The 23676-nt window shown below is 43.4% G+C and overlaps 1 protein-coding gene across 1 annotated transcript in view; it reads right to left on the bottom strand.

Moving 5' to 3' along the window:
- The window catches only part of MMP14 (matrix metallopeptidase 14), a 33123-nt gene extending 15872 nt beyond the window's left edge, over nt 1-17251 (bottom strand). The window contains exon 1 of the mRNA XM_033924441.1: nt 16907-17251. Coding sequence (XP_033780332.1) covers nt 16907-17023 — 117 coding nt within the window. The 5' untranslated portion in view covers nt 17024-17251. The remainder of the gene's footprint in view (nt 1-16906) is intronic.
- Between the last annotated feature and the right edge of the window lie 6425 nt (nt 17252-23676).

Below are 23676 nucleotides of genomic sequence, written 5' to 3' on the forward strand. Positions count from 1 at the left end.
AGGGGAAGTAAAATTGGAGAGCCAGGGTGAGGGAAAGGGCTGGAAAGCTGCCAATAGATCGTAAAAAAAAAGATAGTAAGAATGAGTTAAATCTGGATATAGAGGTAGAAAAATAAATTGGAGAAAGCCGAAAGGAAAAGGAGAGAAAAATCCTGTAAAGAAAAGCAGAAACTAGAGAAGTACTGTAAATGACCAGAACGTAAAAGTAGAAAAAAAAATATTTTAAATTCAGGATAAAGCAGTGTAGTGTTTTTAAAGGTTAATAAATATAAATAGAAAATAGAATTAAGATATCTTTTCATTGGACTAATTTTAATTAATTTTTGACTATCAGAGACCAAAACCTCTTTTCTGATGTCAAGACAGCTTACTGGAAGGAGGTATTGGCTTCTTAGAGCTAAAAAAAAAATCATCTTATTTTCCAGTTCTTTATTTATATTTGAAATTCTTAATTTGCAATATACAGTTTGTATAATACCATCAGGGTAATGTAACAAGAAATTTTTGCTCACATCAGTTCAGACCTTTGCTCATGAAAAAAAATAAATAAATTTGCTCATGCAGAATCCTGACTACCTTCTATATTTGGTACAGGAAGTAAGACTTCTATTTTGTGATCAAGGACAGGAAATGACATCACCTTGTCATAATGTACTAGAAATGACATCATCTTGACCATAGACTACCCATGACTGTCAAGAGGGGAATCAGCACATAGCTTGCAAATTCTCCCTGGGGCATAGTAAAGAGCCCAGACTGTATTTGAGTTTGACAAAGACAAGGCCCTGCCTCAGTCTGTGTTAATATATGGCAGAAAGTACATCTCCTTCAGGCTTTGTTGGTTTATGTATTAATGATGATAGATTATTATAGGGTCGCGATGGTAAAGGATCATACACGGAGGGAAGGACGGAATCTCTTTGTCTGCTCAGGGATTCATACTTCACGACTCTAGGCCTCAGCTTTTAAAGTCTGACATCATAACTGTCAGCAGAAACGTGTGTGTGTGGGTGGGGGGAGGCTGAGGGGAGCACTGGTGTTAAAAATTCCAAAACAAAGATATAAAGTAGAGCAGATGAAGGAAAAAAAACCTAAACAAACAAAATTAAGAAAGTTGCAAAATAAGTCTTTCTCTGAAAAGGATATTGAGAAATCTTGGAAAGGACAAAATAGCCTCAAGAAAACAGCATGTACCTTAACTGCCCCCCTACCGCCTCCTAATTAAAAAATAAGACATAGAATTTAGCTGTGAGGAAAATTAAAGATTAACCTCTCAGGCCTGACTTATCAAGTGGAATTCCATCACACCCAGTCTATGAGTTTCAAGTTTATTAGTCTCCTGAGTCTCGATATACCGTACTGCCATTCAAATCTAGCAGAGTAGTTTACAATACCATAATTCAAAGAGAGAGATAGAAGGCTCATAAATGCAAGAGAGGATTGACCAGAGAGGAAAACGGGGAGAGCTAGAGTATTTGAAAGGAGTGAAATGAGTGAAAAAAACAAATACAAAAGAGCCATGCTAGGCCTCATTTTGCCCTGGGAAAGATTTTAGGTCCCCCAAGGAAGGATGAGGAAAGACCTTTGTTGTTTCCTGAAAAAAAATAAGGGTTAGGGGGACAGTGAAGAAGGAGAACATTTTAATTATTCATATTTTTCCAATGGTAGCATCGAAAGGTGACCTGTAACAGGCCAAGGAGGCGTGTTGTTATCATGTAGACCAAGCCTGCTGAGACCTGTGGAGATTTGATGGGAGTAGAAGGGAATGTTTTTGAAGTTTTTCCCTGCTGTCAGCTTTTCCCTCTTCCATGAGGTGGAGCAAGCTGTTACCTGAGAGAAGGCACGAGAGGAATGTGAGGACAAGCGGGGTTTATGGATTTCTTGGTAAGGTTTTCATGTTGGGAGGAGCTCAAAGTGTTGTGGAGGGGGTGATTACAGTTTAACAAGATCATGACTTTTGGAGGAAAGATCAATGACAAGCACAGTGGAACAGGAAGGGAAAAATCAAGGCCTAACTAGCACAAGAATGGCTACCCAGGCAGGGAGTGTTGGAGGAGGTGAGCTGGGGCTTCCTGTAGACCTCACACTAGAGCGAAAAACCTAGTGCTGCTTTTCGGAAAGGGGACGCTTTATGTGGAGGTGAAATAATTCTGCCATTTTGCTCGGCTTTGATGAGGACATTACTGAGGAGCAGTGTTCATTCAGTTTCAGTAGTGGTTAGAGCTAGAGCCTCAGCACCCTGAGGTCACGTGCTGCTCCTTGTGACCCTGGACATGTCACTTAATCTTCCACTGCCTCAGGTACATTAGATAGATTGTGTGCCCCCCTGGCATAGATAGGGAAAATGCTTGAAGTACCTGTATGCAAACTGCTTTGAGTGTGGTTGTAAAACTACAAAAAGGTGGTACACAAGTAAGTCCCAATCCCTTTCCCCAGGATTCTAGAAAGTTGCGTACCCAAATTTCCAACTAGTGGGCAAATTTCAGCGCACAGGTTATAGAACAGTGCCAGTTGTAGAATATGGCGCGGCGGTTAAAGCTACAGCCTCAACTTCTCCTTGTAACCCTGGGCAAGTCACTTAATCCCCCCCATTGCTCACAAGGATAGACAGGGAAAAAATGCTTGACTTGCAGTTGCGCACATAAGTTATAGAATATTATGACTTATGCGCACAACTGGCCTTTGACATGGCCTAAGTTGCTCAATCCTGCAGTTAGGTGCGCGTAAGATGACTTATGTTCTATTCTAACCATTCCTAACCTAATCCCATCTGGTTTTCAGGATATCCATAATGAAGATTCATGAGTTAGACCTGCAAGCGAATTTATATCATGCATATTCATTGTGGATATCCTGAAAACCCACTGGGACTAGATGTGCCCCGTAGACTGGTTTAGGAATGGTGGCCAAGCCTTTGTCTAGAGGGCAACCGATTAGTATGGAGCCTGATTATAATAGTTTTGCCAAGGCGGTTGGGGAGGTGAGGGGCATGAGGAAGCCCAAGGCCAATGGGAGGTTCAAGAGGTGAGGTGACCTCGTGCTCGATTGGGTCCCCCAAGAGATGTATTTTAAAAATCCTGTGGCGGGAGGGCTTTCCAAATGGGAGTCTCTCCTCCTAGCAATTGAGGAGACGTTTGGGCCTGGGGTATTTAGGTGGAGTGCCTCGGTGTCTTGCTTCCTTCTCTCTCCCCTCTCTTGCTTGGCTGATTGGTTGACTTTTTTAAGGTTTTGTTCTGTTACTGTGGGATTGTTTGTCTCAAACTGTGGTTGGGGAAAGGGGGGATAGGAAAACACTCAAAAGAGGTTCTTTGAATGGGGCTTTTAGTGCTCACCAGGCGTCAAATGTTGGGCTTAAGCTTCTGAATTTAGGCCTGGAAGATGGGCCTGTTTGTAGTTCTACCTAACATGGCGTACTGGTTTACTGATGCTTTCATCGTATATGCATGGGCTCCTAGCTGTTGACGGCGGAAAGTCCATTTGGGGTTAAATGTTCATCTTTCGTATTGTTTGCTTGGGCAGTTCATGTTTTTCCTTACCAATAAATGAAGCTGCAGCCTGTTTTTGACTCCACAGCGATTGCCTGTCCTTTTTTAAGAGGATTATTCAAGTTTAATAAAGTTAGGTATTATTGCTATTTTAACTGATTTCATGAGCGTCTAGGGGGTGAACTGTCTCACATTTACCTGTGAATAGAGTTGGCACTTAGGGAGAAATTCTGTAAATGGTGTCTAAAAAGATAGGTATCTATAATATAGGCACCTGTCTCTTGTGAATCACAGAAATCATGCCTAACTTAAAATTTAGGCTCCTGTAATGTAGGCCAAGGTTTTAAAGGCTTACATTATAGGCACTTTAGAGAATCACGCCTCTCTTTTGTAGAATCGCACCTACAAAGATAGGTGCCTATCACCCAATTAATTTTATTTTTTTCCAATTATGAGCTTATTAAAATGTCTTCAGGGTTTTGCGAAAGAAAATATGGTAACCCTACCTATTAGATTTGGAGCAGCGTCAAAGCATTTAGCGCTCCAGGCTGCGGTAAAAACCTCTATCACAGCTTAGTTAAGTTAGGTGCCTCTTATAGAATGTCCCTCTTAGTGCCCAACTTTTTACTTAATTTTGGGTGCTTTTTTCTAGAATCTAACCCCTAAATGATATATTTGAGGAAAATCCAGAAGGCAAAACAAGAGTGATAGCAGGTTGATGCAAAAGGGTGGCCTGCTGCTTCCTCTTTGCTCGACACCCATGGTGGTTGCCCATCTTTGTTCACCCATTTTGTGACCCTAACCATGTTACCGGAACAAACGCATCCCTGCCCAACTGCCCTTTTCTGCACATCACAAGCAGCAGGCTGGATATTTCTAGGGCTTTGGCTGAGCTGCGGCTCACTAGCCCCCAGAAGCACTTGAGACAGGCCTATTTACTTAAGCTTAGCATGATAATGGCATTATTGCATGTTATCTGCTGCAAAAGCCCCGATAATGCGCATTAACATCATTATCATGCTGTGTTAGTAACTAGGGGCCACAGTGGGTAAGCGGCACCTACTGCTGGTTGGATAATATAGCATGGACAGAGAGGTTGGGGAAATCCAGATTTCTTTTTAGCCAGGAAAAAGAGAAAAGTAACGGGTGAATTATTAGCAGACTTTGCACTGATAGACTGTGTTACTGTGCGTTTCCAAAAAGAAGAGAACCTCTATAAGGCCTTTTTGCTAGCCAGAAAATGTATACTTTTGGGATGGAGGCAGTCAGAGACTTCTACTTTTACATTACGGAGAAACGAAGACCTGGATTAGTGTCAATCACGCCATGGCATTGTTTAGAGCAGCGTCCCGCAAATGTTCTCGAGCCGCGGCGCACTAAATGTAGTGGCTGCGGCTCAAAGCATCTGGAAGTACGCGGATGTCGCCATGTTGATGTCTGCGCATGCACGAAGGCCCTCCAGATGGGCCCTGAGCCGCCAGTGGGGGGGTGCCAGCAGGGAAGAGGGCTGTTGAGAGGGAGAGGTACTGGCACTGGCTGATTTCCTACAGGATGTGCCTATCGCTGCGAGAGGCACATCTTGTAGGCAGTCAGCCTGCACTGGTGCCTCTCCTGACACACCTGAAATCTTAGGAGGCGCACAGTTTGGGATACACTGGTTTAGAGAGTCGCGTCTCAGGAAAGCTGGGCACTGGAAATGCAGGATTCAAGGCCTACATTTCTGGCACCTACCCTTGCCGTGAATTGTGCCCATGTAGGTGCTTTACTTGGTGTGTTTTTATCTCCTTTTTAATTCATCTCTACATTGTAAACCATTTAGATATTCTTTGATAAACGGTATATCAAAAGACGAATAAACTTGGAAAACTCTGAACTTCTAGCGTCAGCCAGAGCTAGATTAGGCGTGATTCCGGTGCCTTTTGTTAATGCACTTTAAATTTTAAATTACTTGCCACTTTAAAAGGCATTTCCAAATTAACTTAGACGCCCTCAGAGTGTTTTATCTATTGAAAATGGAATATCTAGGCGCTAGGAGAAGATCACTTAAGAAGTGGAGAGTGTTTCAAGAAACTGGTCTCCAGTATGGGAAGGTAGTCACGGTGGGCTCGTAGTATTTATTCTTTCATTTTTATATCCCGTCTTCCCCAGGAGCCCAGAACGGGTTACAAGGATACATACACAAAGTTTTCAGGAACAGAGATACATACATTACAGAGTCAATAACATGCTACAGGATCAAAACACAAAGCTAAAGAATCAATAACCTACAACTTATAGAGCATTTGACTAAGAACACGTGCTTTGCTGAATCTAAGAAAATAAGTCATAGTCACGAATGGGTATTAACACATCTGCAGTGAACGGCAGAAGAACTGGTTAGTAGGCACAGGTGTTCTGAGGTAAAGTACGTTGATGCAAGATTTGGCAAAGTTTGAGACCAGAATTGATCCAGTCCATGAAAAGAAGCGTCTTTACTGCTTTCCGGAAGGTCCTGCCCTAATGGCAGGAGGGAATTGATCCCATAATTTAGGTATGCTATAGGAATATGATCGCTTTCGAGCTGTCTCCCGGTGTAGTATTATATTGAATTTATGATAATGGAGTTATCTGAGGGATGGGTAGGGGTTGGGGGGGACAGTGGGGTTCATAATTTTTTTTGTATAAACAGACCACCATGAAGGAACAACGTGGGAGGTCTAATGGTTTATAATGCTGTATTTGTAAAGGGAAATAAACAAAATCACTTGTTCTCCATCTCCACAAGACATTATTGGCTTAGATTTAGGAGAGAAATCAGGCAGAGTTTCCTAATTGGGGGGGGGGGGGGGGAGAGGGGAATCAAGCACCAGAAGAACTGATTTCCTGGAGGAAGGGGGTGATGGAGAGAGAGTAATTGGACACAAGACAATGGCTTTACATTTGACCCATAATACAGCATGGGGAACATTCTGTATGAGTCGCCCAAAATTACCGTATGTGTCCAATTTTGTGGGTGGATCTTTGATCCACATGCGAAACATTGATCCACATTCAAATCAATTGACTTAACTGGTGGTAACAATCAATAATCAGGTATTTAATTGTCATTAGGAGTTCTGTGCAGATTTGCCCCAGGCCCTATTCTGTAACATGCGTGTCTAATTTTTATAACGTGTAACTCCACAGGGGGTGTGGCCGTGGAAGGGGCATGGTCGGGTCAGAGACCATCCCAGAATTTAAGCACGGTGTTACAGAATACCTATATTTCCAGGCCTAGCTGCCATTACCCCTGCGGGGTATAAATCTGGATTCTGATTTCAGTTTATTCAACTCCCTTTGGGTTTTCCCCTTTTTAAAATTTTTTTTCAATAAAATAATGTAACCCTTGCTGTTTTTCCTTTCCTATCCTGTGTTGTCTCCCTCGTTATCTTAATTCATCCATGTTAGTTCCCCATGTAGTTTAGATTATTTTTTTTAGACAATGGCGGTCTTTTACTAAGGTGTGCTAGCCGATTTATGTAACCCACTTAGGATTGTTTTAAGCGGTATATCAAACTGAAATAAACTTGAAACTATACCAGCCTTTGGCAGGCACAAAGGCTGGTGCCCAAATTTAAGTGTAAAAGGCGTACTAAGGTGGTATTTTATAAAGGCTGGTCTGCGCAGCATGGCATAAATAGAATTCAATATAGCAAAGAAAAAAGCACAAAGGGCCTCACATGAACAAGGACTGACCAATGGCACAAAGAAACAGAGACAGCAATATCTTCATTGCAGTCAAGACTCGACACGTACGTGTTTTCGGCCCTAAGGCCTGCCTCAGGAGTCTGAACTTTAAATGTAATGTTATGTGTAGCTCTAGTTCTCACTTATTGAAATGGTGTTTGATTCAATTGTACAAATAAAATGGTAAAAATTAAGATAAAAATATATCAGCTGGACTGAAAAAATCTGGCGTTTCCTTCGTTTTGTGAAAGTGAAAGTCACTCCCGAGGCAGGCCATAGGGCCGAAACACTTACATGTGTTGAGTCTTGACTGCAGCAAAGATATTGGGCACCACAGGTCGCCTTCTCTGTTTTTTTTGTGTTTCTACCGTAGCAAGTTAGGACCTCCTATTTGGGTGCAGTTGACCAATAAGCAACACAGGACTAAGAGATTGCTCTCTGTGCTCGAGCTTTTGGACTGAGTGTGATCCCCAAAGTTTGATAATCATATTTTGCTTATTGGCCAACCCCTGATGCAGGCGTAGTATGCCGAAACACAGCTCATGTTGGGTCAGTAAAGTCAAGTCCCTGTTCATTGAGGCCCTTTGTGCTTTTTTTCTGTAAATAAGAGTTCATGCTTAGTGCAGGTCACTGAAGTTTGGGAGACCTTAAAAAGAATTCCTCAGAATCACTAAGGTAAGTCAGTGATGCGGACAGAGCTACAATCCGAGTTTATTGGATACCTTATGCTTCCCACATAAGGAAACTTGGCTTTTAGAAGGGCTGACATGTCACCCCATTCTTAACTGCTGAGATTATTAATGACAGATGCCACATGAGACACAGAAGTTCATTAAAAATCATCTAGGTGAATACAGGCTCTTTATAAGCTCTCAGAACTACCCATACTGCTTACCAATCCAGCTTTGATCACACACCACAACTCATTATGTGACCTAGAGACCTTACCTCCCTTCCATCCCCAGATCCAACTTCTCTCCCTTTCTCTTGCCAACTGCCCCCCACCCCATCTCTCCCCCTGCCTGCCTCCCTCCCCCCCAGGTCTACCATTTCTCCCTTTCTCTTCCCAACGGTTCTCCCTTCTAGTCTCTCTTTCCCTCTTCCTCCACACCACCCCAGGTCCAACTTCTCTCCCTTCAGACCATTTCCCACCATCTCTCTCTCTTTGTCCTCTGTTTTTGGCTCCATAAGCTCTCCCCCCACACCTAATCTAGCACTTCTTTTAATACCCTCCCCCTCTGTACTTAAAAAAAAACAAAACCAACCAGTCCAGGAGGCTTCCTTGGCCCAGCATGTTCTCCCCCTCCTCTCCACGCCCATGCATCTCTAACTCACTCCTCTCCCACCACCATGTCCAATAATTCTCTCTCTGCCCCTCCCTCCTCTTTCTGCCCAACAGTTCTCCTCTTTCTTCATCTCTCCATGTGCACCATCTTTCCCTCTCTCAGACACCCAATTCTCCATTACTGTTCTCTCCTCCTCACTCCCTCTCTCTCACTCCCTCCATTCTTCAATCATTATGTAGAGACCTACAGTACTTTCTAATCTCATAACTGACACCCAATTATTGTGTGACCTGGAGGCCTTGGAGTTGATATTCAGCCAGTGGCATTAAGCATTTTTAAGCTGCTTCCGGCATTATTCCCAGATATCCATGTCCAGGCACTGGCATTGAATATCTGGGGTCATGTGGCCAGCTATCTCTTAAGTGATTAAGTGCGATACTCAACACTTACCTGGTAACCACATAAGTGACATAAAGATGGGACTTTTATGTGGTCTGATTTAACTGCTAAACTTAGGAAGGAGAACAAAAATGATAAAAAGGGATGGGATGACTTCCTTATGAGGAAAGGCTAGGGCTTTTCAGCTTGAAGAGACGGCTTAGGGGTGATATGATAGAGGTCTATAAAATACTGAATGGAGTGGAAAGGATAGATGTGAATCACTTGTTTACTCTGTCCAAAAATGCTAGGATGTAGGATGTAGCTACTAAGTAGTAGATTTAAAATAAACTGGAGAAAACATTTCTTCACACAACGTGTAATTAAACTCTGGAATTTGTTGTCGTAGAATGTAGTGAAATCAATTAGCTTAGCAGGGTTTAAAAAAGGTTTGGATAAATTCCTAAAAGGGAAGTCCATAGGCCATTATTGAGATGGTTTGGGGAAATCACTGCTTATTCCTAGGATAAGCAGAATATGTTTCATTACTTGGGATCTTTCTAGGTACTTGGGACCTGGGTTGACCACTGTTGGAAACAGGATACCGGACTTGATGACCTTCAGTCTGTCCCAGTAGGGCAATTCTTATGTTCTTAAGTGAGCCAAGTATAGGACAATGAAGCCATTGTGACATCAGTGATAAGGTTGGCTCTTAGGCATTGGTGGAATGAGGCATTATGACATCACAATATCAGCTCTGGAATGTTGTTACTCTTTCTGCCAGGTACTGATGACCTAAGTTGGTCAGCGTTGAAAACAGGATACTGGACTTGATGGACCTTTGGTTTGTCCCAGTATGGAAATTCTTATGAAGTTAAGTGCCAACTGTGCCCCTAGACCACACACAGAATAGTTGGCTTTGAGTTTAGCAGTCTGTGGTGATGTTCAGTGGCACAAACCAGTTAAGTGCCACTTAATATCAGTGGATAGCCCTAAACAAGTGATTTAACTGACCAGGAACCATACAGTATTCCCCCGGTCATTCACGGTCCCAGTCATTCGCAGTATTTTCTGACTGCGAACCGCTGACAAGGAGAGGGCAGCGGGAGAGCAGCCAGAGCGCCACGAGTGCAGGAAATCACTCGGGGTATGCTCCGACCGCCTCTTTCTGCACTAAGTCGGGCCTTATCCAATCAGGAGCTGCTTTGACCCTAAACCAGTTCTAACCGGTTTAGCATCAAAGTATTTTACCTACCAATGCACAGAGTGGCTCACCACTGTCTTTTCCGTGTTTTGTAGCAACCACCAACTCTGCTATGCAGATATAGTACAACGAGGTCATTAATATTAAAATGAGCACTCTGGGCGATGCACAAACTAAAGCGCTGACTTTTAACGCCCCAAAATTACTATGGTCTGAGGGCGCTGGGGCTGGGGCTAACGATTGCATGACAAGGAAATTAACAAAAAAATCCCACTCCAAAACCTGGCAGATGACACCTTCATATTTCTCAGTAAATTTATCCTATATTTTTCAGATACAAATTCTATTACCAATGGATAAAAAATCTCAAAATAGTGAATGAAAAAGCACACACGTGTTAAAACCGTGTCTCGAGTGGATGTATTAAAGGCGAATCTTATGCGCGTTGGTTAAAAGCTGCTGATTTGAATAGCTTGCTGGTAGTTCTCTGCCCCCTCCCCTTCCCTCCCTTCTCCATCCAATAGCATCGGCACTCCTATGATTGACACATGCATGCCTACGACATAGCATTTCCTGGTACATGCACACATTTATACCTCTTTCCGTGGACTATTCTGTGCATGTGTCAGTCGCTTTCTCCAACAACTGATTGAATAGGATTTCCGTGGACTCCCGTGAACCTCATTTGCGTGTGAGGTTCCTTGGGCATCACTCGTCATTTTAAAACTGTTAAATTTACAGGCACTACAGTGACCCGAGGGATATTAATGGCACTATTTAGAGCATCAAAGCCCTAGTTTCTAATCCCACTTCTACCTCCAATTTACAGAATGGGATGATTCAATGAGGCCATTTCATTGTGGGAAGTTTCAGTGCGGCTGCGATGAAACAGCACCGCTGAATTGTCCCCTTCCATCGTTGTTGTGGAAACAGGAGCAGGGAGAGGTGCTGGTGGATCGCGGACAGGAAGGTGTTCGAACTGAATTGTCCCCTTCAAGGAGTAGGGAGAGGTGTCAACAGATTGTGGACAGGGAGGAGGGAGGGAGGTAGGGAAGAATTTGGGAGGGGGGTGGCGTGGTTGCCAACATTCAAAGGTGCCCTGCTGTAGCTCCCAGACCCAACAAATTTTTGCTGCCGTTTCATTGCGGGATGACGATTCAGCATTGAAAAGGCCATGATAATCATCCTAGACTCCTCCAAATCACTGTGCCACCTGGAGACCCAATTCCAACCTCTTGCCACCAATTCACTTTCAGATTATAACAGCTAGCTTCCGATCCTACCAGTGCCACAAAATCGCTATGATGCATGAATATTCCATCTCGTATCCCACTGCTTCCACCAAATAATCGTGAGAGCCACAGATCAGTTTCCAGTTTTACTCTTTACCACCAATTCATTACCAGATTACAGTCCCACTTGCAGGAAACTGTGAGGCATGATGATTCGGCTTCTAATCCTGCCACTCCCAACTTCTCACCAACTCAGCTTCCAACCCCACCACAACCATGAAGCTCATTGTGAGACCCACACACCCATCTCTCTGTGTGATCTTCAAGTTCCTCAACTTTGGGGTCAGGAATCCTTTCATTTCACAGTTCCCTTGATACAGTTCTTTTCCAGGTGTTCTATTAATATGAAATACTGGGGAAATGTAATAAAGCAACTCCCGTGAGCAGCATCAGATGTTAAGAACATTTCGAAAAGCACCTGGATTGAGTTAATTTTCATTGAGGGCTTGGACAAAGTCTCAGAATAAACTTGGCAATGTCTCAGCTGATGCTTTTCTGACACATTACATCATATTCTAAACGCAGCCCAGCTCTCTTGGACATCTTGTATTCTGGTGTACATTTTTTTTTTCTTTGTCATTATGACTGCAGCCAGGTTCCGACATGGACTGACCTGGTGGTGGAGAGTGGAGAGGGGAGAATCCAGGCTGTTTACAAGCTGCAAGGAATTGCAACATCACAGGAAGAAGTGGGTGAGACAAACAGCTTGTGACAGGTCTCTGTCTCTCCCACTTCAGTCTAGCATTTATTTACAACTCAGTTTATTTTTTCACAGTGTTTTCTTAGGATTAACCCACTCTTGCACCCTAGGTCTTACTGATGGGAGGGAGCAGTGGCGTAGTAAGAGAGGGGCAATCCGCCCTGGGCGCCATCTTGCTCGGGACACTGGCACCCCTCCTCCTCTCCGTCCCTTTTAAACTTCGGCACGAGCAGCCACCAACTTGATGCCCGCGTCCGCTTTGGCGTCCGGGACCTGGGTCTAGGAAGTGACGTCAGAGAGAGCGCCGAAGCCGACGCGGGCAGTAAGCTGGTGGCTGCTGATGCCGAGGTTAAAAAGGTACTCGCATGCGGCAAGGGGGGCAGGGAAGAGGCGCCACTACCCCGGGTGCCGCTCACCCTCGCTGGGCCACTGGGAGGGAGGGGGTTTTAGGGGGAATCCTTTTGGGAGAAACTTATACCACCCCCATTGCATATGTTCTGCACTATTTTAAAAAAGCGCATACTGTGTGCATATAGGGCCGGGGTGGGGGGGTCTCAATATTCAGTGCCAAAAAAAGTCAGCATTAAATGGTATTCTATAATGGGTGTTCAAGGATGCCCTTTAAAGAATACATATAGCACTGGGATCCGCGTAGATCTGCACTATTCTATAATATAGCAGACATCTTAAGGGAATGCCCCTGACCCGCCTGCCATTATGCCCCCTTTGCAGATCCATGCGGAAACACTTAGGTGCTGTTCTATGCGGATCTGCAAATCCTGCCCCATAAGAACATACGAATAGCCATACTGGGTCATCTAGCCCAATATCCTGTTTCCACAGTGGCCAATCCAAGTAACACGTACCTGGCAGAAACTCAAATGGAGGCAACATTCCAGAATCCCAAAGAGTAAGCAAGATTCCATGTCTTACCTTCATTGGAACGCTTGAAATAGCACCTGACATTAGGTGCTGTATATAGAATTCCCCTAATAGCACGCACTCGTTAAGAAAAGTGGCAACTGTGGGCTGGATTCCATAAACATCGCTCAAAACTGGGAGCAGGAAAAGATAAGCGCTAAGCGCAATTCTATAATGGGCACACACCTTTTATAGAACCACATTCAGAACCAATTCCCACACCCTATGCTTGAGTGCCAGGCTTACACCTGCTGAAACAGAGTGTAAAAATGCTGGCGCCCAAATAGGGTGCGCTGACCCTATTATTCTATAACAATGCACACAACTTTCAGAATGCCCCTTCCATGGCCACATTCCCTTTTGAATTGCATGCTATGGGATCTGGGCGTGCATATGCAAATCCCAATTGGTGCCAAATAACGTCAATGATTGGTTACTAGCAGTCTATTATTGCTCGTTAATGGATCATTAGCCAATTAAGTTGCATATGACCCCAGATTTGGAGTGGACACCTACATTTGTGCACAATTCTGAGAAACACATGCAAAGAGTTCAAATCTTAATGGCCTTCATTTCAAAACCAGAAAAAAAAAGGAAAATTTTCTGGCTGCCTTCCCCTACTAAAAAAAAAAAAAGAGAATAAGGCTGCCCCCTGTTATTATAATGCAGTTCATATTCCAAAATATAAGAACATAAGAATTGCCATCTCCAGATCAGACCCTGAGTCCATCAAGTCTGGTGATCCGCATACGCGGAGGCCCCGACAGGTGTACCCTGACATAGTTTTAGTCTCCATATCACTGTATGCTTCTCAAGGGAGATGTGCATCTAATTTATCCTTACCCGTATCACTCTATGCCACTCTTAAGGAGATGTGCATCTAGTTTACCCTTAAATCCTAGATCGGTGGATTCTGCAATTACTTCCTCTGGGAGAGCATTCCAGGTGTTCACTATTCGCTGCATCCTGATATTCGTCCTGGACCTGTCCCCCCTCAGCTTCAGTCTATGTCCTCTTATCCGTGTCACATTGGACATTGTAAATAACTGCTTTCCCTGCTCCATTTTGTCGAATCCTTTCAGTATTTTGAAAGTCTCGATCAGGTCCCCTCGCAGTCTCCTCTTCTCGAGGGAGAACAATCCCAGTCTCCTAAGTCGTTCCTCATAGTCCAGGTTCTCCATACCTTTCACTAGCTTCGTTGCTTGTCTCTGCACCCTTTCTAGCAGTTTTATATCCTTTTTTAGGTATGTAGACCAATTCTGGACGCAGTATTCCAAGTGCGGTCTGACCATGGCTCTGTAGAGCGGTATTATAACTTTCTCTGATCTATTCGTAATTCCCTTCTTTATCATGCCTAGCATTCTATTTGCTTTCTTCGCTGCTGTCGCACATTGCGCAGACGGTTTCAGGGCCCTATCTATCAATACACCCAGGTCTTTTTCCTGTTTGGACTTTCCCAGAGTTACACCTGACATACTATACTTGTGATCTTTATTTTTTCTGCCTAAATGCATCACTTTGCATTTTTCCACATTAAAATTCATCTGCCATTTATCTGCCCACTTCTCCAATTGATTCAAGTCGCTCTGGAGTTCCTCGCTGTCCTTTTGCGATCTGATTGCCCGGCATAGCTTTGTGTCATCCGAAAACTTGATGATTTCACTGGATGTTCCTTCTTCCAGGTCATTTATGAAAATATTAAATAAGATGGGTTCAAGTACTGAGCCCTGGGGTACACCGCTAGTCACTTTTTCCCATTCTGAGAACTTCCCATTTATGCCCACTCTCTGTTTTCTGTTCTCTAGTATATCTCCCTCTATTCCATGGCCTTATATGAGACAATACTCTGAATGTATTAGCCTAAACTTCCTACACGAGCATCAAGTTACAGATGTGCGCCCAGCCCGGGCCCTTTCCTGCAGAATTCTTCTCCTCGGTTGCCAGCCCAGAAATGATTCCCTGCGGGCATCGATCCTGAACGCTGCCTTTGTTTACTGTCTCCTATTAGTTTGTACATTTCCTGTTAACTTTCAAAGTGACTGAAATCAGCTCCAAAAAGAGAAGAAATGTAGATAGATAGATGAGATACATTTTTAAATGTGTTTGGAAGGAAAGTTGCCTGAGAACTTCTGCTTCTCTGTCCTTTCTTTTTTTCCTCCATTTTCCCCCAGGGCTTGTGCAAACAAAGCAAAGAGCTTAGGAAATGTGACAAAACAGAAACTGACAAAGACAACAGAAACTGGGAAGTACAGTCGAAGAACAGATGGGGAAAGAGGGGGATTCACCAGTTTCTCAGACTGTGATTTATTTAGGTTTTTGGTTGGGTTGGTTTTTTTTGTGTGTTGTGTGGCCATCAACATATTCTTGTAAAAAAAAAAAAAAGGGGGGGGGGGGGAAAACTGCTCCATTACAGAAATGGATGGGGACAGAAGAAAGCATGTATGTGTGTGGGCGAGAGAGAGAGAGACAGAGGCACAAAGAACCACATTTACAGGGCGGAAAAAAACCCCTATAAAACTTTTCTTAAGTATTAATTAGCAGCAATATAAGCTCGTAGCAACACAAAGGAGGCATCTTAGCCTTTTAGGACCTTATTTACGGAACTTTTTTCCCCATTTTTTAATAAAAAGTTAACAAACAAATGTAAAGTGATAACTTTTCTATTCGACTAATGCAAGACATAGGGCTCCTTTTACTAAGGTGTGCGTTTTTAGTGCACACTAACCATGCACTAAACGAAAAATACTAATGCAAGCTCTATGGAGGCGTTAGCGTTTAGCATGCGCTAAAACCGCTAGCAGACCTTAGTAAAAGGCGTCCATAGTTTGACTACTTTTCCGGAGTTAACACTACCTAAAGATATTACCAGAAATTCCAAGTGAACACCACTGTGTCTATGTGCTGAAAGCTTATGGACTCAGCTCTTAAGGGAAGTTGATGTGGTCAGATGGGACCAAATTTCAGGGATGAGGAGAGCAGAAGCCGACGGGGCAGTCGCCCTAGGCCCAGGCCTTGTTGGGGGGTGGGGAGGCATTTAGGGTCAGGGGGAAGAGTAATGGGCATGCAAGGACGCATCCCGGGTCGGGTCTAATTAAAAGTAGGGCCATTGCAAGTACCGTAGTCTTGTCTTAAAAGAGAGGAAGGGGAAGTCCATGGCCAGGCTCCAGGAAGTTCCTAGACAAAAGGGCGCCCATGCCAAGGGTTTTCTTTCCGTGCCCATTTTCAGCCAGTGTACTCACAACCTGATACACAAAGGGTACTGAAGCACCCAACACACCCTTAATCTTTCCTTGCCCAGCTCCCCTTTTCTGCAGCGGGTTGGACATTTCTATGGCATTGGGTGAGCTATGGCTCACTCACCGCTCCCCACCAGTACCTGGCACAGGCCTATTTACTAACGCTAAGCACGCGATAATTATTGCGTGTTATCTGCTGCACAAAGCCCAATCAATGGAATGGGCTCTAGAACATGAAATTAAAATCGTTATCACACTAAGCGTTAGTAACTAGGGGCCACAGTGGGTAAATGGCACTTACAGCAAGCATTGATTGCTGGGGAGGGGGGGGATGGGGGATAATGTCGAGCATCTCTCTATGCTCCCATCTCAGGAAAAGACTCGCCTTCCAAAATTCAGAGAAATCGATTCACTTTGAGGGGGGGGGGAGTTCCCCCCCCCTGCCTTTTCTGACACGTGTGCGGATGGATGGACAGGCAGCACGACAACAAGCGGGGCTTTGCAACGATGAAAGGCAAAGGAAAAGTTTACAAGCAGAACAGATCAGCACCGAAATGGATGCAATATATATAAAGAAGCAGAGAAAACCCTTCTCCTGAATATCTTGCAATCTTCCTCTTAATTCAGAGATTTATTTATTTGGGGGGAAGGGGGAGTTTGGAAGAAGTGGTTAAAAAGATGTTAAGGATTAACTCTTACCTCTGGGCTAAAGGTGGCAGAACAGGAGCTGAAAATAGAGGCTAAGATTGTCCAGAGAGAGAGCCACTTCCACAGACACTTCAAATCTGGCTTCAAAGGCTCCTGCAAACTTAACATTTTCTTTCCTTCCCTTCTTGGTCTTCTGCACAATCCTTTCTCTGTTTGCTTTACTTTTTTCCCCCCTTCGCCACTTTTCACCTCTTCTCTTTGTCCTTGCTTTCTTGCAAATCCTTAAACGTGGGGGGTGGGCCAAAAAAACATTCAGCTTGTCCCTTCTGCTCTCTTCCCCTCCTGTCCTCACTTTTGCTTATTCTCCCTCTCTCTCCCTTCCTTTTTCTACCTCCAACTCTTCCAAGTTGGTTACGTGGTCTCAATCCAATTAGAAGACAGAAAAAAAAAACAGTAGGGAGGAGGAGGAGGAGGATGAGGATGGAGTTGCTCCTTTGTCGCCATCTTCTGGCAAGAAGAGGGAGAATCAGGCAGAATTGAGGGAGTGGAAGGAAACAAGGCAGGATGCAGAGAATAAGAAAAGTACAAAACATTGGGAGCCCACTAGGGACAGAGAAAGTACCTAGTGTGTACAGGTCTGTCTAGTAGCGCTATAGAAATGATTAGCAGTAGTAGAGTTTTTATAAACAAGGATATATCTTATCCCAATATCATAACATTTACTCCCCCGCTTTACAAAACCGTAGCACAGTTTTTAGTGCCGGTTGCAGGGGTAATAGCTCCAATGCTTGTACGAAATCTATGAGCATCGGAGCTGTTACCGCCACGGCTGGCCTAAAATCTGTGCTATGGTTTGTAAAAAAAGGGGAGGGGGAAAGTCAAGAATGCTGTCAGATACCTATACCCACTATAACCTCCCCCAACCCTGAAATGTCCTGTCTAAATTAGATTGTAAGCTCTTCTGAGCATGGACTGTCTATTGTATGTTAAAATGTACAGCGCTTCGTACGCCTTTCAGCGCTATAGAAATAATAAACAGTAGCACTAATGTAGTTGGATATAAAGTTTGGTCTTTCTTTCAAAAGCCCCGATGTTCTAAACTTACTGCGACTTTAACGATTGACACTACATCAGTTCTAACTGGTTTAGCATCAAAGCGTTTTAGCTTCTGATCCACATTTATTATTATCCACACTGATCTTGCGAGCGTAAACTCCGTGACGGTTGATAAATGTGCAACCGCAAGCACACCACCTCAGGACCAGCATCATGCAGTAGTTTAAATATTAAACAAAGAGTCTTAAATTCAATGCGAAGCCTGATGGGCAACCAATGGAGTAGCTCTTTTAAGATGGGTGTGATATGCTCAAACCGTGACATGTGCGCAAAGGCCCCCCGAGACTGTCTCTTTCCTTTGTAGAATATTATTTTTCAGAGGCAGTAATTTCAAGATGATTTCCTCTTGAACTTTAAAATGTAACTTTTTTTTAGAATGATGCCAAAATACTAATGAACCGGCCTTTATCCACAAGCTTCTTATTCCACCTTCAAGAGTTGGACCTGGGTGTACTGATAGATAGGACCCTGAAACCGTCAGCACAATGTGCGGCGGCAGCAAAGAAAGCAAATAGAATGTTGGGCATGATAAAGAAGGGAATCACGAGTGGATCGGAGAGGGTCATAATGCCGCTTTATAGAGCAATGGTCGGACCCCACTTGGAATACTGCGTCCAACATTGGTCTCCTAACCTAAAGAAGGATATAAAACTGCTGGAGAGGGTGCAGAGACGAGCAACGAAACTGGTAAAAGGTATGGAGAAACTGGAATACGAGGATCAACTTATGAGACTGGGATTGTTCTCCCTTCAGAAAAGGAGAATGCGAGGGGATATGATCGAGACCTTCAAAATACTGAAAGGAATCAACAAAATAGAGCGGAAAAAAATTTACATTGTTCAATTCGACACGGACAAGAGGACATGGGATGAAGCTAAGGGGGGACAAGTTCAGGACAAATGTCAGGAAGTTCTGCTTCACGCAGAGAGTGGTGGACACCTGGAATGCTCTCCCAGAGGAGGTTATTGCGGAATCGACCGTCCTAGGATTCAAAAGCAAACTAGATGCACATCTCCTTACGAGAGGCATAGAATGATATGGGTGACTAAAAATTACGCCAGGTGTACACCTGGCAGGGCCTCCGCATGTGCGGATCACCGGACTTGATTGACCGAAGGTCTGATCCGGAGATGACGCTTCTTATGTTCTTAAGAGTCCTAAGATCCTCCTCTCAATCCTCCTTCTGTATACACCATCCTTGAAAATCATTAGCACACGTTGGGCCACCTCATTTGCAACTATGGCCCCCACAATATGGAATTCCTTACCACTTCATATCAGGGTGGAAAAAAATTTAGATAAATTTAAGGGAAATCCAAAGTGCTACCTCTTCCAAGATGCATATGACTGCTGAATAGACTTGGAAACAGCCAGGGTTGTTTAATAATCCTTATTCCATAGCTTCCCTATTGTTGTTTACCCTTCATGTTTTCTTTACTTTCAAATTGTAGTTCTCCCAACTTTCCTATTGTTTTATGTTCATGAAGTATTGTTTAGTCGGTACTTATTTGTTCATTGTTTCCCCCCTTTTTAATACAAATTGTAAAATGCTTAGAAGTCTTGATTTGCGTTTTATAAAAATTGTAATAAACTTTAAACTTGCTGGAATCAATCCCCTGTGGATAAGGAGGGTGAAATGTTCTGTACAGCGCTGTGTGTATCTGGTAGCACTATAGAAATGATAAATAGGAGTAGAAGTTTTCTGAATTAAAAAAAAATATATTGTAAACAGGGATGGACTGTCGTTTGTAAGGAAATCTTTATCTGCAGTGCGCACTGAAGGCCAAATTCTATATATGGCACCTATACAATTGGCGTCAATCAGAATACGCTTCATGACCTTATGTGTGACTTTTAGGTGCACCCATTTAGGCCAATGAAAACCAGGCTTACATACCTGTGCCTAAGTTGTGTACTGATCGGGCCTAACTTTTAGGCACACCAATGCTCTTCCCCTGGCCACGCCCTCTTGAGATTCATGCTCTAGAACAGGGGTGCCCACACTTTTTTGGCTTGCGAGCTACTTTTAAAATGACCAAGTCAAAATGATCTACCAACAGTAAAAATGCTAAACATGTATATATATATATATATATACTGAGTGTACTTTATACGACGATCATTTCATAAATAATGCACACAATTTTTATTTTTTTTTTTAATTTACATGTTTTGGGTTTTTTTTTCAAGTATTTCTTTACAATCCTTCACTATAGTCTCCCTCCTTTGCAATGACCAAGTCCCAACGTCCGGGAAGCTTCATTATTCCATCCAAGACACTGTTTTTTTCAGTTGCCGAATGGCTCAGGAACCAGGAGAAGAAAGTTCTTCCAGAGATGCAAAACGATGTCCACGCATAGGTTGTTTCAACTTTGGAAAAAGGTCAAAGTCTGGTGGACTCATGTCTGGACTGTAGGGAGCATGAGGTAACACCTCCCAGCCGTATTTACGCAGTTTTTCAATGAGTGGAGAGCTCCATCTTCCCCACAATCAAAAAAATCTCGATGAGCTCAATCAAAAGACAAACAAATGATGATTTTTGCTTATGATCATGCAGACATCATTACAAAATTCCATGTGGAAGAAGTGTCACAGCAGTGTATTATCATGATTTTTTTGCAAAAAATGCACAGTTGCTCTTGGCTGGGCCACTCATTCTTCACGACAACACTCGCCCGCACATAAGGAATGTCGTCATTGAAAAACTACACGAATACGGCTGGGAGGTGTTATCTCATCCTTCCTACAGTGCAGACATGAGTCCACCAGACTTCAACCTTTTTCCAAAGTTGAAACAACCTATGCGTGGACATTGTTTTGCATCTCTGGAAGAGCTTTCTTACACCAATACCCGAGCCATTCGGCAACTGAACATAAACGGTGTCTTGGATGGAATAATGAAGCTTCCCAGACGTCGGGACTCGGTCATTGCAAAGCAGGGAGACTATATTGAAGGATTGTAAAGAAATACTTGAAAAAAAATAAAACATGTAAAAAAAAAAAAAACAGTGTGCATTATTTATGAAATGACCCTCGTATTTAAAATATATATTGTTTACCTTGCATAACAGCATGAACATGTATGGCAGAATACTGTTTGCAACTGCTTCGCCCTCCCTGCTCCAAAACGAGAGGAATAGCGTCACCCGACCCTCGTGAGATTTGATGGTGATCCGTGCGATCTCTTTGCAGTTTTCGAGAGATTCATTAGTTGCTCGCCACCTGTTCAGAGTTCTTGCGACTTTCGCAGGCAACCTTTACTTTAGCAGTTCTCGCGAGAGTTCGTGGTGGAGACGGCTGGTGCCTTTGTGGTGGCGGTTTAATCTAATCTAATCTAAACCTTAGGTTTGTATAACGCATCATCTCTACATCCGTAAGGCTCGACACAGTTAACAAGAGTTAGGGTAGAAAGGAACTCCAGTGGAGGGAAGAGGCAAAATGATGAGAAAATTTAAAGGACTAGAATAATCAGAGAGGGAGGAGGAGTTACATTTTTGAGAATAACCAGATTTTCAGATGTTTACGGAAGAGTTGGAGGGAGCTCAGATTCCTAAGAGGGGAGGTAAGGTTGTTCCAGAGCTGAGTGATTCTGAAAGGGAGGGAAGAACCTAGTTTTCCTACAAGTGAAACGCCTTTTAGAGAGGGAAAGGAAAGTTTCATTTTGGGTGGATCTGGCAGAATTGGGGGTTAGAGGAGTTCCAAGAAAGAGGAATAAAGGGAGGGAGGATACCATGTAGGATCTTGAAAGTGAGGCAGGCACATTTGAAGTGGACTCTGCAGATAATCGGAAGCCAGTGGAGCTTGGATAAAAGCGGTGAGACCCTCACTCAAAGTTATCAACACGGCGGCATTTTATTTTTTCTGTTACAGCTCCTCAAACTTGGAACTCCCTTCCTATTTATTTAAGAGAAGAAAATAACTTAGATAAATTTAAAAGTAAACTTAAGAGCTTTCTTTTTAAAGATGCCTATGATGCTTAGGAGTCCGAACCTACCGCTATAAACTCTTACAAGGTTACTATCTTATTCCCCTCCTATAGTTTTCTACCATAATTGTTCCTCTTTCTTTCATCAATATTGTATTTCCTTACCCATTCATTCCTTCTGTTTCTTCTGTTATTATTTATATTGTTAGTTACTAATCTGTTATGTTTGCTTAGTGTCTACTTGTTTTTAATAACCCCAGTTTTAATCTGTAATTTGAAAGATTTGTTCATCGCTTAGAAATTTGAGTAAGCGATTAATCAATAAACTTGAAACAATAAACTTGAATGATTCCAAGAGATATTCTGGGATTAAGCCTGCCAATGCCTTGAAACAGAAACATTCAAATTTAAACTTAATCAGTAAGGTGTAACATCATCATACTTCTTCAGATTATAGATCAAGCAAACTGCCGCATTCTGAATAATGCGCAGTCTCAGCAGATTTTTGGGGGCTCCAGCAAGATGCACGATGTTCCAATAATCAAGTTGGCTCAAAACCAAGGCTTGCACTAGCAATCGGAATGAGTTTATATCAAAATATGCTCTAATGGTTCTCAGTTTCCACAGCGTGCGGAAGCCCTTACGTACCAGAGTCAACTTAGTTTTTTATAGTTAGGTTACGGTCCAAAATTGCTTGTAGGGGCAGCAGCAGGAGTGTGGCACATTACAAGCTGCAGCATCCGGGCGAGGGAAGGAGGGAGAAAGTGAAGGGAGTGGAAGGCCCCAGACCGGATCCTCGTGGCCAGCCAAGTTTTGGCCACGTCAGTCCCCTAATCTTCAGTAGGATCAGTTGTCAGACAGGTTGAGGATAAACAGACTTTGGGCCAGATTCACTAAACTTACCGATCCTGTAACGATCGTCGCTAAACCGGTTTGACTGGTTTTGTGATCGTGTGTGTTCCCCAACCTGATTCACAAAACTGCTTTCTGATGTGTTTCTCTGAGTGCTCACCCGATCTCCGATCCGAGCATGCTAACGAGGGGATTAGTAACGAAATGCCGTGCAAAAGTCGGCAGAGATCCAATCACAAACAAGAAGAAGAAATTCCTACCGGGTTTGCCGATCCAAAAAAGAGCGACTGCTGAGGGACTGTAACCTCAATACTGATATTTCAAGGCAGAAGATTCTTCTGCCCTGAAATATCAGTAAAGGTTACAATCCCGCATAAAACAACTATTAAAAATAACTATCATGTGCGCATTGCGAGCACGCATGTTTAAAGCGTGTTGAAGTTCTGTTCGATACATGCCCATAGTCTGTGTACACAAAAAATATAAGGCACGGCGGCGGTCAGAAATCTTTCCTTTTTTAAAATTACCAACTAGTAGGGCCAGCAATTCTAAACTGCACCCACCCCTCCCCCTTCCTTATGGGCTCGATGGTTGTGTGTATATGACATCGCGGGGTCGCATTGTCTGCTTCGCGGCACAAGAAGCCGCCGAGCATCATGGTATTGCTATACTGTATAAAACTGCGTGTGGTACCAGCGTTTGTTAACCGTGTGTTAGCTGTGTATACTTTTGCCTGCACGTGTCGTGTATTTTTGTGCATTGTGTGCGAAGTGGACAGTGGTTGTCGGCTCCGCTATATTCTTGCTGCCTTTACCCATGGAAGACAAAATGAAGTGCGCGAATAAACCACGCCATGAACTGCGTAGTAAAGGGCGAAGTACAAGCACATGTGTCCATTGCATAAAGAACCAACATGAATTCTCTGCGC

This window comes from Geotrypetes seraphini, chromosome 16, assembly GCF_902459505.1.
Source record: "Geotrypetes seraphini chromosome 16, aGeoSer1.1, whole genome shotgun sequence".
Classification (NCBI taxonomy): Eukaryota; Metazoa; Chordata; class Amphibia; order Gymnophiona; family Dermophiidae; genus Geotrypetes; species Geotrypetes seraphini.